This window comes from Trichechus manatus, unplaced genomic scaffold, assembly GCF_000243295.1.
Source record: "Trichechus manatus latirostris isolate Lorelei unplaced genomic scaffold, TriManLat1.0 scaffold00112, whole genome shotgun sequence".
NCBI classification, from domain to species: domain Eukaryota; kingdom Metazoa; phylum Chordata; class Mammalia; order Sirenia; family Trichechidae; genus Trichechus; species Trichechus manatus.
The window spans coordinates 9,050,694-9,069,635 of NW_004444048.1; the positions used below are offsets into that span (position 1 = coordinate 9,050,694).

At 38.5% G+C, this 18,942-nt stretch overlaps 1 protein-coding gene across 3 annotated transcripts in view; it reads right to left on the reverse strand.

Moving 5' to 3' along the window:
- Positions 1-18,942, reverse strand: part of DENND5B (DENN domain containing 5B) — a 221,741-nt gene that overhangs the window by 115,860 nt on the left and 86,939 nt on the right. For 2 of the 3 annotated variants that reach the window (XR_002825205.1, XM_004383615.3), the window contains exon 2: positions 1,736-1,801. The exons of the other annotated variant lie outside the window; for it this stretch is intronic. Coding sequence is in view for 1 of the 2 variants with exons in the window: in XM_004383615.3 (XP_004383672.1) it covers positions 1,736-1,801 (66 nt within the window). In the remaining variant the exon portion in view is untranslated. The remainder of the gene's footprint in view (positions 1-1,735; positions 1,802-18,942) is intronic. 3 annotated transcript variants of the gene reach the window in all.

An 18,942-nucleotide genomic window follows, 5' to 3' on the forward strand; every position in this document is an offset into this window, starting at 1 on the left:
ATTTCAGAAAGGGTAAATGATGTCAATAAGCTAATACTAGATTTTCATGGGAACACTAACAATTTTTAGATTATTTACTTCTTGATTTAAAAAAAAAAGTTACTTCTTACTTCACTTGAGGTCAGAGCGGGAATAAAAAACAAAACAAAAATATTTTCCTGGGTTCTAGAGTTCTACGCTGTTGACTGTGCTATTTACACAGCAACAGGGTATCTTCAGGTAATACACAGCCATCAAGAAACCCTCTCCCTTGCCCACCCTCAAACACCAGAAATGCTTGTTTTTATCATACATAAATGTAAATAAACGAAGAAACATTGTAGGAGCAGAAAAAACAGCACATGACCTAGGACATAACTCCTTGCATCACTTACCTTTTAATAAATTCCTGCCTGTGTATGGTTTAAATAGCAACATTACCTTCATTCATAAATCAAATTATTAATGGGAGAGGAGATACATCAGAAAAGGCATGACAGTGTCATTTTCAATATGATTGTTCTGTTAACTAAAGAACACCACACCCTCTTGAAGCACAATGAATCAACCAGAAGAAAGAGAAGGAAAATCATCTCCAGAGAAAGAATTTCACCAAAACAAAACCAAACCAAACCCACCAAAGTGATAACACAAATCTAACAAAGCACCACCACCACCACCACTTCATATTAGACTGCCATAAAAGGGGAGCAATAGGAAAGATCACTGCTATATATACACATAGCTGTCTTGGCAAATATTATCTTCAAGGAAATTAGGGAAAGAATCAATTATTCAGAAATTCTGATGTTACTGTTTAGGATTTAAAAATGAGTGGATGCAATTATTCCTACTAGTATCAGCCAAGGAAGAGAATCCTGGAGATAACCTGGGGATAGGAGAAGGGGAAACAACCTACTCTTCTTATTTTCAATTCATGTTTTATTAACCTCTAACTTAGAATTTACTGCTAAGACCGTTGTTGGTAGCTGCTGTTGAGTTGGCCCCCAACTCATGGCAAGCCCATGCACAACAGGATCAGATATGATTCATAGCGTTGTTTTTCTCCCCCATAGGGTTTTCACTGGCTGATTTTCAGAAATAGATTGCCAGGTCTTTCTTTCAAGTCTGCCCTAGTCTGGAAGCTCCATGAAACCTGTTCAGTGTCACAGCAACACTCAAGCCACCACTGACTTACAGGTGGTGGCTCTTCACTGAGGTACACTGGCCAGGAATGGAGCCCGGGTCTCCTTTATAGAAGGTGAGAATTTTACCACCGAATCACTACTGCCTTCACTGCTAAGACTAAGCAGGAGAAATGACTAGGTCTAAGATTTTGCAATCCCAGGAAATGGAAATTACACTTAAGAGTCTTTTAATTAAGTTAAAATCCATCTTTTAAACCTCAGCTTGAATGAAAAAGGATTATAAATTTGTGCAAATATTAAATATTCTGTTAAAACTATACCTAAGGGCTTAATTCCGAGAAATATGCCAAATAACCTCTTCCTAGATTTGAGCTGCAATGAAACCTTTCCTCCTGAGAGAGTAAGACATTATCTGCCAAGAGAGCTTAAAAACTAAGGAATTCTATTTTCAAGGCTTGAAGCAAATGAGATCTTTATAAAAATAAAGATGCAGATCAAAGAACAGAAATATAAAATAATGCCTGTAACTTTGCGCGGGCAAAACTGAATAAACCTTCACAATGGGCTTGGGGTGAATTAAAACAATGATTTCTAACACCTTTTTTTACCTGAAGTTGTATCTGCAGCGTCTTGGCTCTTGCCCTGACGATCTGCTTCGAGCCATTGGTACAAAACTACATAATGTAACAGAGACAAAAAAGCTTTATGAACAAAGAAATAGAAACAAACAAAAAAGCAAAAATGACTTTGGAGAGTGGAAAATGAGAATTAAAAAATTAAGCAAAAGCAATTAAAGGTGAGACATTAACATCAATGGAATGTAGCTTAACACCAATGGAATATAGCTTATAAGCTATTCGTAATAAGAAATCAAAGAGAACATATAATTTTTACATTAATGTAATAAAGTAAAATGCTATTTAAACATCTGGAACAGTTATTTGTACAGGAAAAAAGCATATATATCATTCTTAATGCTCATTTTAAGAGAAACAGAAGGAATACGCTAATGTTTCTATAGTCAGATATAATAAACTATGATAGTAAGACAAAACTGCCAACCACTGTACACCCAGCAGAACAGCTGAAATACGAAAAGCAACTATACCAAACGCTGGCAAGGATGTGGAGCAACAGAAACTCTCATTCACTGTTGGTGGGAATGCAAAATGATACAGCCACGTTTAAACACAGACTGGCAGTTTTTTACAGGGCTGAACATAATCTTATCATATGACCCAGCTATCACACTCCAAGATATTTATCTAACTGATCTGATGATTTATGTCTACACAAAAACCTCCACATGAATGTTTGTAACAGCCATATCTATAATTGCCAAAAACTGGAAGCGCCCAAGACATCCTTTAACAGGTGAATGGATAAACAAACTGTAGTACATCCACACAACGGAATATTACTCGCCAATAACAAAAACTGAACTATCAAGTCATGAAATGATATGGAGAAACTTACATGCATATTGCTAAGTGAAAGAAGTCAGTACGAAAACACTACATACTGTATGATTCCAATTATACGACATTCTGAAAAAGGTGAAATTATAGGAATGGTAAAAAGATCAGTGGTTGCCAAGGGTATGGCAGGGGCGGGGGGTGATCAGATGAAGCACAGGTGATTTTTTGGGCAGTGAAACTATTTAGTATGATACTGTAATAGTGGATACATGACACTACGCACTTCCAAAACCCACAGAACTTTAGATCACAAAGAATAAACGTTAATGTATACAGATTTTAAAAAATTATTCAGAGGTTGAGGATGGGAGGGGGCTAGGAATCCCAGGAAGTAACACAGACTATAATAAGAAAACCTAACGGTAGTACAAATGCCTAAAACAATATCAATGAAGTGGTTGGTGGGGGGGAAGATGCTAAGAAAAGTAACTTTGGAAATGAAGAGAGTCTGTAAGACTAAAGGCAAAAGAAATTTCATATAAACACTTTATATAGATGGTAAAGCTGTTTCCCAAAGGGTGGGATTCTGTTGTTAGAGATGGGAAGTAACAATTGTGATACTACTATACGTGTATACTGGAATCGGACAATGAAGTAAATGGACAGTGGATGGTGGGAGGCAGGTTTTTCACTGTTAAAGAGTGAGAGGTTACAGACAAACAAGAGGAGAAGGGCAGAATGACACATGTGGTAATGGTTTAGAATTGGAGACACCAGTAAGAACTCATGTTTACCTTAATAAAGTTACAGAGGGTTACATATAAAAATATTTGAAGAACAGAGTTGGTTCCAACTCACAGGGACCCTATGTACAACAGAACAAAAAGCTGCCCTGTCTTGCACCATCCTCACAATCATGCTATGTTCAAGCTCATTGTTGAAGTCGCTATGTCAATCCATCTCGAGGGTGTTTCTCTTTTTCACTGACCCTCTACCAAGCATGATGTTCCTCTCCAGGGACTGGTCCCCCTGATAACATGTCCAAATTACTTGAGACAAAATCTCACCATCCTCCCTCTAAGAAGTATTCTGGCTGTACTTCTTCCAAGACAAATTTGTTCTTCTGGCAGTCCATGGTATATGCAATATTCTTTGCCAACATCAAACTCATCAATTCTTCTTCGGTCTTTCTTATTTGTTGTCCAGCTTTTGCATGCATATGAGGTGACTGAAAATATCATCGTTTGGGTCAGGCGCACCTTAATCCTCAAAGTGACATCTTTGCTTTTCAAAACTTTAAAAGAGGTCTTGTAGCAAACATGCCCAATGCAATACATCGTTTGATTTCTTGACTATTGCTTCCATGGGAGTTGACTGTGGATTCAAGTAAAACTAAATCCTTGACAACGTCAATATTTTCTCAGTTTATCATGATGTTGCCTATTGATCCAGTTTCGAGGATTTTTTTTTTCATGTTCAGTGAGGTGTAATCCATACTGAAGACTGTAGTTTTTGATCTTCATTAGCAAGTGTTTCAAGTCCTCTTGTTTTCAGCAAGCAAATTTATATTATCTGTGTATCGCAGCCTATTAATGAGTCTTCCTCCAATCCTGAAGTCGCATTGTTCTTCATATAGTCCAGCTTCTCTCGGATTATTTCCTTAGCATACAGACTGAATATGGTGAAAGGATACATCCCTGACACACATCTTTCTTGATTTTAAACCACACAGTATACCCTTGTTCGTTCAAATGACTGCCTTTTGGTCTATGTACAGGTTCCTTATGAACACAATTAAGTGTTCTGGAACTCCTATTCTTTGCAATATTATTCATAATTTGTTATGCTCCACATAGGTGAATGCCTCTGCATAGTCAATAATACACAGGTAAACATCTTTCTTGTATTCTCTGCTTTTAGCCAAGATCCATCTAACATCAGCAATGATATCCTTGGTTCCATGTCCTCTTCTGAATTTGGCTTGAATTTCTGGCAGTTCCCTGTTGATGTACTGCTGTAACCATTTTTTAATTATCTTTAACAAAGTTCTACTTGCATGTGATATTAATAATATTGTTCAGTAACTTCCACATTCTGTTGGATCACCTTTCTTTGGGATGGAAACAAATAGGGATCTCTTCCAGTTGGTTGGCCAGGTAGCTGTCTTCCAAATTTCTTGGAACAGACAAGTGAGCGTGCTTCCAATATCTCAATTGGTATTCCATCAATTCCTGGAGGCTTGCTTTTCGCTAATGCCTTCAGTGCAGCTTGGACTCCTTCCTTCAATATCATCGGTTCCTGAGCATGTGATACCTCCTGAAATGGCTGAACATCGACCAATTGGTTTTGCTAGAGTGACTCTCTGTTTCTTCCATCTTCTTTTGATACTTCCTGTGTCATTCAATATTTTGTTCATAGAATCCTTCAATATTGCGACATGAGGCTTGAATTTTTTTCTTCAGTTCTTTCAGTCTGAGAAATGCCAAACGTTCTTCCTTTTTGGTCTTCTAACTCCAGGTCTTTACACATTTCATTATAGCACTTCACTCTGTCTTCTCAAGCTGCCCTTTGAAATCTCCTGCTCAGCTCTTTTACTTCATTTCTCCCATTTGCTTTAGCTATTCTATGTTCAAGAGCAAGTTTCAGAGTCTCTTCTGATTTCTTTCTTTCCTGTCTTTTTAATGACCTTTTGCTTTCTTCATGTATGATATCCTTGATGTCAGCCCACAACTCATCTGGTCTTCGATAGTTAATATTCAATGCCACAAATCTATTCTTGAGACAGTCTCTAAATCCAGGTGGAATATACTCAAGGTCATATTTTGTCTCTCGTGGACTTACTCTAATTTTCTTGAGTTTCAACTTGAACTTGCATATGAGCAATTGATAGTTTGCTCTGCAGTCGGCCCCTTGTTCTGACTGATGATATTGAGCTTCTCCAATGTCTCCTTCCACAGATGGAGTTGATTTGATTCCTGTATGTTCCATACGGCAAGGTCCACATGTATAGTCACCATTCTGTTGCTGAAAAAAGGTATTTGCAATCAAGAAGTCATTGGTCTTGCAAAATTCTAACATGAGATCTCCGGCATCCTTTCTATCACCAAGGCCATATTTTCCAACTACTGATCCTTCTTGTTTCCAACTTTCACATTCCAGTCACCAGTAATTTATCAACACACCTTGATTGCATGTTTGATGAATTTCAGACTGCAGAAGTTGGTAAAAATCTTCAAGGTTTTCATCTTTGGCATTAGTGGCTGGTGTGTAAATTTGAATAATAGCCATATTAATTGGTCCTCCGTGTAGGACTATGGATATTATCCTATCACTGATACTGCTGTATCTCAGGACAGGTCTTAAAATATTCCTTTTGACTAATGCAAAGACAAATGCAACGTCATTCCTTTTCAACTTGTCATTCCTGACAGAGCAGACCATATGTCTGATTCAAAATGGCCAATACAGTCCATTTCAGCTCACTAATGCCTAGGATGTTGATCTTTATGCATTCCCTTTCATTTATGACAGCTTCCAATTTTCCTAGATTCATACTTTGTACATTCCATGTTCCTATTATTAATGGATGTCTGCAGCTGTTTCTTCTTATTTTGAGTCATGCCACATCAGCAAATGAAGGTCCCAAAAGTTTTACTCCATCCATGTCATTAAGATTGACTCTACTTTGAGGAGGCAGCTCTTCCCCAGTCGTATCTTGAGTGCCTTCCAATCTGAGGGGCTCATCTTTTGGCACTGTATCAGACAATGTTCCACTGCTATTCATAAGGTTTTCACTGGTGAATTTTTAAAGAATTAGACTGCCAGGTCCTTCTTCCTAATCTGTCTTAGTCTGAAAGCTCCACTGAAACCTATCCACTAAGGGTGACCTTGCTGGTATATGAAATACCAGTAGCAAGGCTCCCAGCACCACGGCAACACAAAAGCCACCACAGTACGACAAACTGACAAATGAGTGGTGGTGGGTTAGGATACACACATATATTTCTTGTTTCCGTCAGCTGAGATGGTCAGAAGCAATGACATCCCAGCAGCAATGAGTACACCCAGTGTCCAGATCTTGGTTTCTTTAATAAAGGGAACTATGACTCCTTAGAGAAATGGCTGATCCTAGGACTGGGGCAGGAAATATGCAAGGTGAGCCTGGAGCATTTTACAATGTCAAAAAGTAATGAAGTGCTTAAAACACAACATTACACCACATCACACAATATAACACAATCACGACACTGATGGGGCTATGTCAAATGGGCACAGGAGCCAAATGAAAGCATTCTCAATGTCCAAAGGTGGAACAACTTGAGCAACAAAATAAAGTAGTACTGGATCATAAACCAAAGAATAAACATCCATGAGTCCATTGTTGTTGCTGCTGTTAGTCGCTATCAAGTTGGTTCCGACTCATAGCGTGACCCTATGCACTTTAGAACGAAACACTGCCCGGTCCTGCGCCATGCTCACAATCGTTGCTATGTTTAATTGTTGCAGCCACTGTGTCAATCCAGCTTGTTGAAGGTTTTCCTCTTTCTCACTGACCCTCTACTTTACCAAGCATGACGTCCTTCTCCAGGGAATGATCCCCCCGATAACATGTTCAAAGTATGTAAGAGGTGGTATCACCATCCTTGCTTCTAGGGAACAACATTCTGGTTGTACAGATTTGTTTGGTTTTTTGGCAGTCCATGGTATATTCAATATTCTTTGCCAACACCACAACTCAAAGGCATCAAGTCTTCTTTGGTCTTCCTTATTCATTGTACAGCTTTTGCAAGCATATGATGCGACTGAAAATACCATGGCTTGAGTCAGGCGTGCCTCAGTCTTCAAGGCGAAATCTTTGCTTTTCAACACTTTAAAGAGGTCTTTCACAGCAGATTTGCCCAACGCAATGCGTCTTTTGATTTCCTGACTGCTGCTTCCACGGGTGTTGATTCTGGATCCAAATAAAATGAAATCCTTGACAACCTCAATCTTTTCTCTGTTTATCATAATGTTGCTTATTGGTCCAGTTGTGAGGATTTTTGTTTTCTTTCTGATGAAATGCAATTCATACTGAAGGCTGTGGTCTTTGATCTTTATCAGTGTTTCAAGTCCTCTTCACTTTCCAGAAGCAAGGTTGTGCTATCTGTATAACGCAGGTTGTTAATGAGTCTTCCTCCAATCCTGATGCCCTGTTCTCCTTCATATACTCCAGCTTCTCAGATTATTTGTTCAGCATATCCTGACGCACACCTTTCCTGACCTTAAACCATGCAGTATCCCCTTGTTCTGTCCGAACGACTGCCTCTTGATCTATGTACAGGTTCCTCACGAGCACAATTAAGTGATTCAGAATTCCCATTCTTTGCAATGTTATTGACAGTTTGTTACGGTCCACACAGTCGAATGCCTTTGCATAGTCAATAAAACACAGGTAAACATCTTGCTGGTATTCTCTGCTTTCGGCCAGGATCCATCTGACATCAGCAATGATATCTCTGGTTCCATGTCCTCTTCTGAATCCGGCCTGAATTTCTGGCAGTTCCCTGTTGATATACAGCCACAGCCGCTTATGAATAATCTTCGGCAAAATTTTACTTGCGTGTGATATTAATGATATTGTTCACTAATTTCTGCATTCGGTTGGATCACCTTTCTTGGAAACAGGCATAAATATGGATTTCTTCCAGTCTGTTGGCCAGGCAGCTGTCTTCCAAATTTCTTGGCATAGACAAGCGCATCCGTTTGTTGAAACATCTGAATTGATACTCTGTCAATTCCTGGAGCCTTGTTTTTCGCGAACGCCTTCAGTGCAGCTTGGACTTCTTCCTTCAGTACCATCAGTTCCTAATCATATGCTGCTTCTTGAAATGGTTTAACGTTGACCAATTCTTTTTTGGTATAATGACTTTGTGTATTCCTTCCACTTTCTTTTGATGCTTCCTGCGTCGTTTAATATTTTCCCCATAGACTCTTTCACTACTGCAACTCAAAGCTTGAATTTTTTCTTCAATTCTTTCAGCTTGAGAAATGCCGAGCGTGTTCTTCTCTTTTGGTTTTCTGTCTCCAGGTTTTGCTCATGTCATTATAATACTTTACACTTTGTCTTTTCTTTTCAAGCTGCCGTTTGAAATCTTCTGTTCAATTCTTTCACTTTATCATTTCTTCCTTTTGCTTTAGCTACTCAACGTTCAAGAGTAAGTTTCAGAGTCTCTTCTGACAACCATTCTGGTCTTTTCTTTCTTTCCTGTCTTTTTAATGATCTCTTGCTTTCTTCATGTATGATGTCCTTGATGTTATTCCACAATTCGTCTGGTCATGTTCAATGCATCATATCTATTCTTGAGATAGTCTCTAAATTCAGGTGGGATATACTCAAGGTCATACTTTGGCTCTCGTGGTCTTGTTATAATTTTTTTCACTTTCAACTTGAACTTGCATATGAGTAATTGATGGTGTGTTCCACAGTCAGACCCTGGCCTTGTTCTGACTGATGACATTGCTTTTCCATCCTCTCTTTCCACAGATGCAGTTGATTTGTTTCCTGTGTATTCCATCTGGCAATGTCCACATGTATAGTCGCCATTTATCTTGGTGAGAAAAGGTATTTGCAGTGAAGAAGTCGTCGCACCTGTCTGTCAGTCTATCATACTGTGGAGGCTTGCATGTTGCTGTGATGCTGGAAGCTATGCCACTGGTATTCAGATATCAGCAAGGTCACCTATGGCGGACGGTTTGCAGCTGAGCTTCCAGATTAAGACCTACTAGGAAGAAGGAACCAGCAGTCTACGTCTGAAAAGAAATAGCCAGTGAAAACCTTACAAATACCAGCAGAACTTTGTCTGATATAGTGCTGGAAAATGAGCCCCCCAGGTTATATGAGTCCATACTGACATAAATAAATGACTGAATAAATAAGGAAGAAAGAGAAGATAACTCTCCTGTGCAGCAGAATTCCAAATAATTTATACAGATACTCCACCCTAAAAGAGGGGGAGAGCAAAACTCCCCACTCCTTAAATTTGGGCTGCACGTATTGTCTTCGTTCTATGGAAGTATGGAAATGTGGGGGTGGGGGTGGGGAGGTAACTTTACAGTAGAGAAATCTAACGAATACTAACTCAGCCAGTGGATCAAGGTCAACATCAAGAGTCATACATCATGTCAACAGTACATATCCTTGATATGATGTAATGAAAATAGAACTTTACCTCTGAGATCTTCCTCCTCAAAACCCATAACTCCAGTCTAATCAGGACAAAAAAAATCAGACAAATTCCATTAGAGGGACATCCTATAACACACCTGACCAGTACTCTTCAAAACCATCAAGGACATTAAAAGCAAGAAAAATCTGTGAACCTATCACAGCCAAGAGGAACTTAAAAAGATACGACAACTAAATGTAATGTAGTATCCTGAGTAGATCCCTGGAAAACAAAAACGACATTAGGTAAAAACTAAGGAAATCTGAATAAGCTATGGACTTCAGTTAATAATAATGTATCAATATTGGTTCATTAACTGTAACAAATATAACATACTAATGTAAGATGTTACTAGCAGGGGAAGCTGTGTGTGTGTGTGTGTGTGTGTGTGTGTTTCTGTGGGTGGGGAATATGGGAACTCTGTACTGTTTTTTCAGTTTTTCTGTACCTCTAAAACTGCTTTAAAAAAATCAGTGCTGGAGACAACTGGATCTCTACATGCAAAAGAATGAAATTAGATTCATATATTACATCATATTTGAAAACTAACTCAAAATGGATCAATAACCTAAATATAAGAAATAAAACCATAAATCTCTTAGAAGAAAACATTGGGGTAAAGCTTCAAGACCTTGTTTTTCACAATGAGTTCTTAGATAATGACACCAAAACCACAAGAAACAAAAGAAGAATGCATAAATTGGGCTTCATCAAAATATATGCACTTACTATAGAGCAAATGCTGTTCTACGTGCTCTAGATACATTAACTCATTGCATCATCATAATTACCCTATGAAATAAAAGTCTTTTTATTATCCAAATTTTAAAGATGTACAAACTGGGCCACAGAAAGGAAAAATAACTTGTCCGAGGTCACAGAACCAATAAACTCAAACTCACGTAGTCTGGCTGCAGAGTCTACACTCTTAATTCTGTTCATAAGGTCATCTCAAAAAAGAGTATTTTACCCAGGGAAAACAACAAGTGTAGAATCCCTGAAGTGGAAGTGAGTTTTCTCATGGCTGAGACCCAACAAGGCTAGTATATTGGAGAATTTCAGTGAGGCAGTAGAAGATGAGGCCAGTGAAGTAACCAGGATCCAGACAAGACAGGGCACTGAAGGCCATGGTAAGAACTTTGAATTTTATGCTAAATATCATGGGAAGTCACTGGATCTTTGTGAACAGAGAAATGACGTGATTTACCTTTGTGTTATAAGGTTCACCCTGGCAGCTGACAGAACAGACTGTAGTGAGCAAGAGTGAAAACAGGAGAACATTTAGGAGGCTTTTGCCATGATCTGCCAAAGAAATGATGGTAGACCAATTTTTGGTCTGGCAGCTAGAAAAGTAGTATAGCTATTTATTGAGACTAGGAACCCTGGAGAAGGAGAAGGATTTTATTCGTGAAATGAGACTGGAATAAAGAATTCAGTTTGGGATACATTAAGTCTGAGATGCTTATTAGATATTCAAGTGAAATTTCTGACTAAGTATTTGGATATATGAATTTAAAATTCCAAGGAAGTTAGAAATTCAGGGATCAATATAAAAAAGACAGTATTTAACAACACAAGATCACCTAGAAAATGAATGTAAATGAAGATAAGAAGGCCAGGGTCAGAGCCCTAGTACTCAGATGAACATGAAGAGGTAGAGAAAGGGATAAGGAACTGGCAAAGGTATGTGAGAAAAAGCACCCAGTGAGATAAGAGCAAAAACAGAAGCATGTGGCATCACGGAAGCCAAGTAAAGAAAACGTTTCAAGAAAGAGGGACTTGACATCATAGAAGTCATGGTGACTTTGATGAGAGTGGTTTCTGTGGAGTTGTGGGATAAAAGCCTGACTGGAGTTGTTCCAAGAGAGAATGGAAAGAGAGGAAGTAGAGGCAGAGTATAAATAACTGTTTCTAAAGGGGTATCATACCATCCAGTTTCTAATAAAATATGAAACAAGAAAAAAACTTTAAAAGTCATTATGTTGGGGAGGTGGAGCCAAGATGATGGAGTAGTCACACACTTCCGGTGGTCCCTCTTACAACAAAGACCCAAAATCGACTATATTTAACAATCTAGGAGCCCTGAACATCAAAGAAAAAGGACTGAGTGGCAATGGAAGGGAAAGACACTACGGAAGGAGCGAGGAGTTGCCAGACTGGACCCAGCAGGAGCCGGAGCCCTTCAGGCCGGATCAGCTTGTGTGCACAGTGAGGCAAGCAGTGGCACTTGGGAGGCGTTTTCCACATTGGGAGAGACCCAGTGGCAGAGAATCTAGTCAGCCATCCAGAACCAGTGAGAAGCAGCACTCGATTGGCAAAAAAGTAAGTACCCGCGTCTTGCCTACTGCACGGATCAAAAACACCCCCCTTTGGGAAAAACCTCTCTCTCATTTACCTCCCAGGTCCCTGCTCTGCACCGGGTCTGGGACAGCTTCAGCAACTGCCGAGTTCCCTGGGCCGGAAGTAGGAACCGTCACGCACCCTGAGCCATTCTTCTGGCTTTGGAGAGGGAACAAATTAACAAACAGGGGGAAAAAATAATCTGCTGGCTCCCCTAAACCAGGAACTCAGAGTAGGCACAGCTCCTTTGCCTAGGCAAAGGCATAAGGGGTTCATGGACTCTAAGTGCCTTTCACCCCTGCACAGATTTGTGCAGGCCCATTTCAACAGCGCAGGCCCTCATTTAGCACAGTACAACAGGGTATGTGCCTGAAGTCTAAATTCAACTGTTTCAGCTGTGAAGTGGCAGGTTCGTGACATTTGACACTGCTGCCCATTAAGCAGGGTCTTCACCTACCCACATCATGGGCCTGAGGACTGGTGGCTCCAATCATGCCACCTAGCCACCTGCAACAGGGGTCCAAGAATAAGTGGCACCCCCTAGTTCTTACAGCCAACAGCACTGGCTGCTCATAGTACAGCTGCAAAACCCACTCACCTATGCACTCTTGGGAACAGGGACATGCTTTCCTCCCAAACACTCAGAGGCAGCCACCAGCCCCCTGCCTTGCTCAGTGTGTGATCACCTACTGCAGCCAGATACCTGTGCCTATACCAATCACCCATGCCTGTCTAGGACTGTACGTGAGAGCCTGCACCACACGCTTGGTGACCAACTACCTGGACACTTGAGCTGAATCCATACAAGAAAAGTAAACAGAATCCTGGGCTCAGATACTTAGTAAAAGATGTAATCACCTGGTGATAGGACGTTAGAATTTCAAAGGCACCAATAATGAAACTAGCTCACATGAGCAACCTATGTGGACACATCAAAACAAAACAAAACAAGAAGCTAGGACAAAGTAAGCAACCATAAAATAAATAAATATAATAACTTATTGATGGCTTGGAGACAACACTCAATATAAAATCACATAAAGAGGCAGACCATGATGGCTTCAGCAAGCTCCCACAATAGAGAACCAAAAAATTTTCTGGAGAAGAGAATGTCTTAGAATTACCGGAGGCAGAACGCTAAAGATTAATATATAGAACTCTTCAAGCGATCAGGAAGGAAATGAGACGAAACGCAGACAAAGCTAAGGAACACGTAGACAAAGCAACAGAGGATCTCAAGAAGGTTATTCAAGAGCATAATGACAAACTTAATAGGCTGCAAGAATCCATAAGAGACAGCAGTCAGAAATCCAGAAGATTAACTATAAAATTTCAGAATTAAGACAACTCAATAGAAAGTCATAGGAGCAGAATTGAGGCAAGAGAAGTCAGAACTAGTGAGACTGAAGATAAAGCACTTGACACCAACTTATTTGAGGAAAAACCAGATAAAAAAATTTTAAAACATGAAGAAACTCTAAGAATTATGTGGTACTCTAGCAAGAGGAAAAACCTACGAGTGACTGAAGTACCAGAAGAGGGGGAGATAACAGAAAATACATAGAGAATTGTTGAAGATGGAGGCAGAAAACGTCCCTGATATTGTAAAAGATGAGAAGATACCTATCAAAGATGCTCATCGAACCCCACACAACGTAGATCCCAAAAAAAGTCACCAAGACATATATAATCAAAACTGCCAAAACCAAAGGTAGAGAATTTTAACAGCAGCTAGGAATAAATGAAAAGTTATCTACAAAGGAGAGTCAATAAGAAGAAGCTCGGACTACTCAGCAGAAACCATGCAGGCAAGAAGGCAATGAAATGACATATATAAAGCCTTGAAAGAAAAAATCGCCAGCCAAGAATTATATACCCAGCAAATCTCTCTCTCAATTGTGATGGCGAAATTAGGGCATTTCCAGATAAACAGAAGTTTAGGGAATTTGCAAAAACCAAACCAAAATTACAAGAAATATGAAAGGGAGTCTTCCAGTGAGAAAATCAGTAACATCAGATAACAACCCAGGACTAGAACACAGGACAGAGCAACCAGATATCAACCCAGATAGGGAAGTCACAAAAATAAATCGAAGCTAAAACACTGAAAATAAGGAAACAGAAATGTCAATATGTAAAATATGTCAACGTTGAAACAAAAAAGAGGAACTAAAAAATGTAGACATACATTTTTCATACAGAGAGGAAGTCAAGGCAATATAAAGAAATAAAAAACTGGCAAACTCAGAAAAATAGGGGTAAATATTAAGGAAACTAACAATCCTACACATCAAAAGAAAAAATAAGAAAATTCTAAAGACTCAGCAAATACAAAATCAACGATAATGAAAAAGATGAAAAAAAATACATAAAAACAACTCAGCAGAGAAAAGTGGAACAAAAAAAACTGTGAACAACATACAAAAAAAGACATCAAAATGACAGCACTAAACTCATACCTATCAATAATTACGCAGAATGTAAATGGCCTAAATGCACTGATAAAGAGACAGAGTGGCAGAATGGATAAAAAACAAGATCCACCTATATACTGCTTACAAGAAACACACAACAGACTTAAAGACACAAACAAACTAAAACTCAAAGGATGGAAAAAAATATATCAAGCAGACAACACTCAAAAAAGAGCAGGAGTGGCAATATTAATCTCCAACAAAATAGACTTTAAAGTAAAATCCACCACAAAGGATGAGGAAGGACACTATACAATGATTAAAGGATCAATACACCAGGAGGACATAACTAGAATAAATATTTACGCACCCAACGACATGACTCCAAAGTACATAAAACAAACTCTAACAGCATTGAAAAGAGAGATAGACAGCTCCACAATAATAGTAGGGGACTTCAACACACCACTTTTGATGAAGGACAGAACATTCAGAAAGAAGTTCAATAAAGACACAGAAGATCTAAATGCTACAATCAATGAACTTGATCTCACAGACATATACCAAACACTCCACCCAAGAACAGCCAAGCATACTTTCTTTTCCAACGCACATGGAACATTCTTCAGAACAGACCAAATATTAGGCCATAAATCAAGCCTTAACAGAATCCAAAGCATCGAAATATTACAAAGCATCTTTTATGACCATAAAGCCATATAAGTAGATACCAATAACAGAACAAACAAGGAGAAAAAAAAAAGAGACACACAGAAACTGAACAACACCTTGTTCAAAAACTGCTGGGTTACAGAAGAAATTAAGGATGGAATAAAGAAATGCAGAGAATGAAAACACATCCTACCAGTAACTCTGGGACACAGCAAATGTAGTGCTCAGAGGTCAGTTTATAGCAATCCAAAGAGAAGAAAACGCCAAAATCAAAACATTAGCCCTCCAACTCAAACAAGTAGAAAGAAAGCAGCAAAAGAAGCCCTCGGGTGCCAGAAGAAAGGAAATAATAAGAATTAAATGAAATAGAGACTAGAAAAACAATTGGAAGAGTTAACAAGACCAAAAGCTGGTTCTTTGAAAAGATCAACAAAACTGATAAACCACTGGCCAAACTTACAAAAGAGAAACAGGACAGGAAGCAAATAACCTGAATAAGAAATGAGACAGGTGATAGCACAACAGACCTAACTGAAATTAAAAGAATCATAACAGAATACTATGAAAAACTGTACTCTAACAAATTTGAAAATCTGGAAGAAATGGACGAATTTCTAGAAATGCACTACCTACCTAAACTAACACAAACAGAGGTAGAACAACTAAATAAACCCATAACAAAAGAAGAGATTGAAAAGGTAATTTAAAAACTCCTAACAAAAAAAAACCCTGGCCCAGACGGTTTCACTGGAGAATTCTACCAAACTCTCAGAGAAGAGTTAACACCACTACTACTAAAGATATTTCAGAGCATAGAAAAGGATGGAATACTCCCAAACTTATTCTATGAAGCCAGCATAACCCAGGTAAAGACACCACAAAAAAAGAAAATTACAGACCAATATTCCTTATGAACACTGATGCAAAAATTCTCAACAAAATTCTAGCCAATATAATCGAATAACGTATCAAAAAAAAAAAAAATTCACCACGATCAGGTGGGATTTATACCAGGTATGCAGGGATGGTTTAACATTAGAAAAACAATGTAATCCATCACATTAATAAAACAGAAGACAAGGACAGCATGATCCTATAAATCGATGCAGACAAGGCATCTGACGAAGTCCAACACTCATTCAATGATAAAATCTCTCAACAAAATAGGAAAAGAAGGGAAATTCCTCAACATAATTAAGGGCATTTATACAAAGCCAATAGCCAACACCATCTGAAATGGAGAGAGTTTGAAAGCACTCCCCTTGAGAACAGGACCCAGAAAAGAATGTCCTTCATCACTACTCTTATTCAACACTGTGCTGGAGGCCCTAGCCAGAGCAATGAGGCTAGAAAAAGAAATACAGGGCATCCAAATAGGAAGGGAAAAAGTAAAAGTATCTCTGTTTGCAGATGATATGATCTTATACACAGAAAACCCCAAAAAATCCACAAGAAGACTACTGGAACTAATAGAAGATTTCAGCAAAGTATCAGGATACAAGATAAACACACAAAAATCAGTTGGATTCCTCTACACCAACAATGAGAACTTCCAAGAGGAAATCGTCAAAATCAATACCATTTATAATAGCCCCAAGAAGATAAAATAGTTAGGAATAAATCTAACCAGAGACGTAAAAGACCTATACAATGAAAACTACAAGACACTACTGCAAGAAAACAAGAGAGACTTGCGTAAGTGGAAAAACATACCTTGCTCATCGATAGGAAGACTCAACATTATGAAAATGTGGCAATTATACTCAAAGTGACCTACAGATACAATGCTATCCCAATTCAAATTCCACCCGCTTTTTTTAATGAGATGGAGAAAAAAATCACCAACTTCATATAGAAAGGGAAGAATAAGTAAAGCATTACTCAAGAAGAACAAAGCAGGAGGCCTCCCACTACCTGACTTTAGAACCTATTACACCGCCACGGTAGTAAAACAGTCTGGTACTGGTACAACAACAGATACATAGACCAATGGAACAGAATTGAGAATCCAGACATAAATTCATCCACCTAGGAGCAGCTGATATTTGACAAAGGCCCGAAGTCCGTTAATTGAGGAAAAGACAGTCTCTTTAACAAATGGTGCTGGCATAATCTGCAAAAAACCGAAACGAGACTCATACTTCACACCATGCACAAAAACTAAATCAAAATGAATCAAAGACTTAAATATAAAATCAAAAACAATAAAAATCATGGAAGAAAAAATAGAGACAACACTAGGGGCCCTAATACATGGCATAAACACAATACAAAACATAAGTAACAACACACAAGCACCAGAAGAGAGACTAGATAAATGGGAGCTCCTAAAAATCAAACACTTATGCTCATCAAAAGACTTCACCAAAAGAGTCAAAAGACAACCTACAGACTGGGAAAAACATTTTGGCTACGACAAATCCAATCAGCGTCTAATCTCTAAAATCTACAAGATACTGCAAAGTATTGTGTACTGTCTCACCCTTCACCAAAGATACCACTTATCTATTACCTTTTTAGTATTTCCCCCCACCCCTCGTAACCAACAAAGATTGTTACCTTTTGTGTATAAACTTTTTCATGAATTTTTACAATAGCGGTCTCATACAATATTTGTCCTTTTGTGACTGACTTATTTCCCTCAGCATAATGTCCTCCAGTTTCATCCACGTTATGAGATGCTTCACAGATTCATCATCGCTCTTTATCATTGCATAATACTCCATTGTGTGTATGTACCGTCGTTTGTTTATCCATTCATCTGCTGATGGGCATCTAGGTTGTTTCCATCTTTTTGCTATTGTGAATAATGCTGCAGTGAACATGGGTGTGCATATGTCTATTTGAGTGATGGCTCTTACTTCTCTAGGGTATATTCCTAGGAGTAGGATTGCTGGATCATATGATATTTCCATTTCTAGCTTTCTAAGGAAGTGCCATATCATTTTCCAAAGTGGTTGTACCATTTTACATTCCCACCAGCAGTGCATAAGAGTTCCAATATCCCCAACAACCTCTCCAATGTTTGTTATTTTGTGTTTTTTGGATTAGTGTCAGTATTGTTGGGGTGAGATGGTATCTCAATGTAGTTTTGATTTGCATTTCTCTAATGGCTAATGATCACAAGCATTTTCTCATGTATCTGTTAGTTGCCTGTATGTCTTCTTTGGTGAAGTGTCTGTTCCTTTGCCTATTATTTAATTGGATTATTTGTCTTCTTTGTTTTTGAGGCATTGAAGCATTTTGTAGATTTTAGAGATTAGACCCTTACTGGATATGTTATAGTCAAAATTTTTTTCCCATTCTGTAGGCTCTCTTTTTACTCTTTTGGTGAAATCTTTTGATGAGCATAAGTGTTTAATTTTTAGAAGCTCCCTGTTATCTAGTTTCTCTTCTGGTGTTTGTGCATTGTTAGTTATGGTTTGTATTCTATTTATGCTATGTATTAGGGCCCCTAATGTTGCCCCTATTTCTTCTTCCATGATCTTTATCATTTTAGATTTTATATTTAGGTCTTTGATCCATTTTGAGTTAGTTTTTGTGCATGGTGTGACGTATGGGTCTTGTTTCATTTTTTTACAGATGGACATCCAGTTATGCCAGCACCATTTGTTAAAGAGACCATCCTTTCCCCATTTAACGGAATTTGGCCCTTTTTCAAATATCAGCTGCTCACAGATGGATAGATTTTCATCTGGGTCCTCAATTCTGTTCCATTGGTCTATGTATCTGTTGTTGTTCCAGTACCAAGCTGTTTTGACTACCG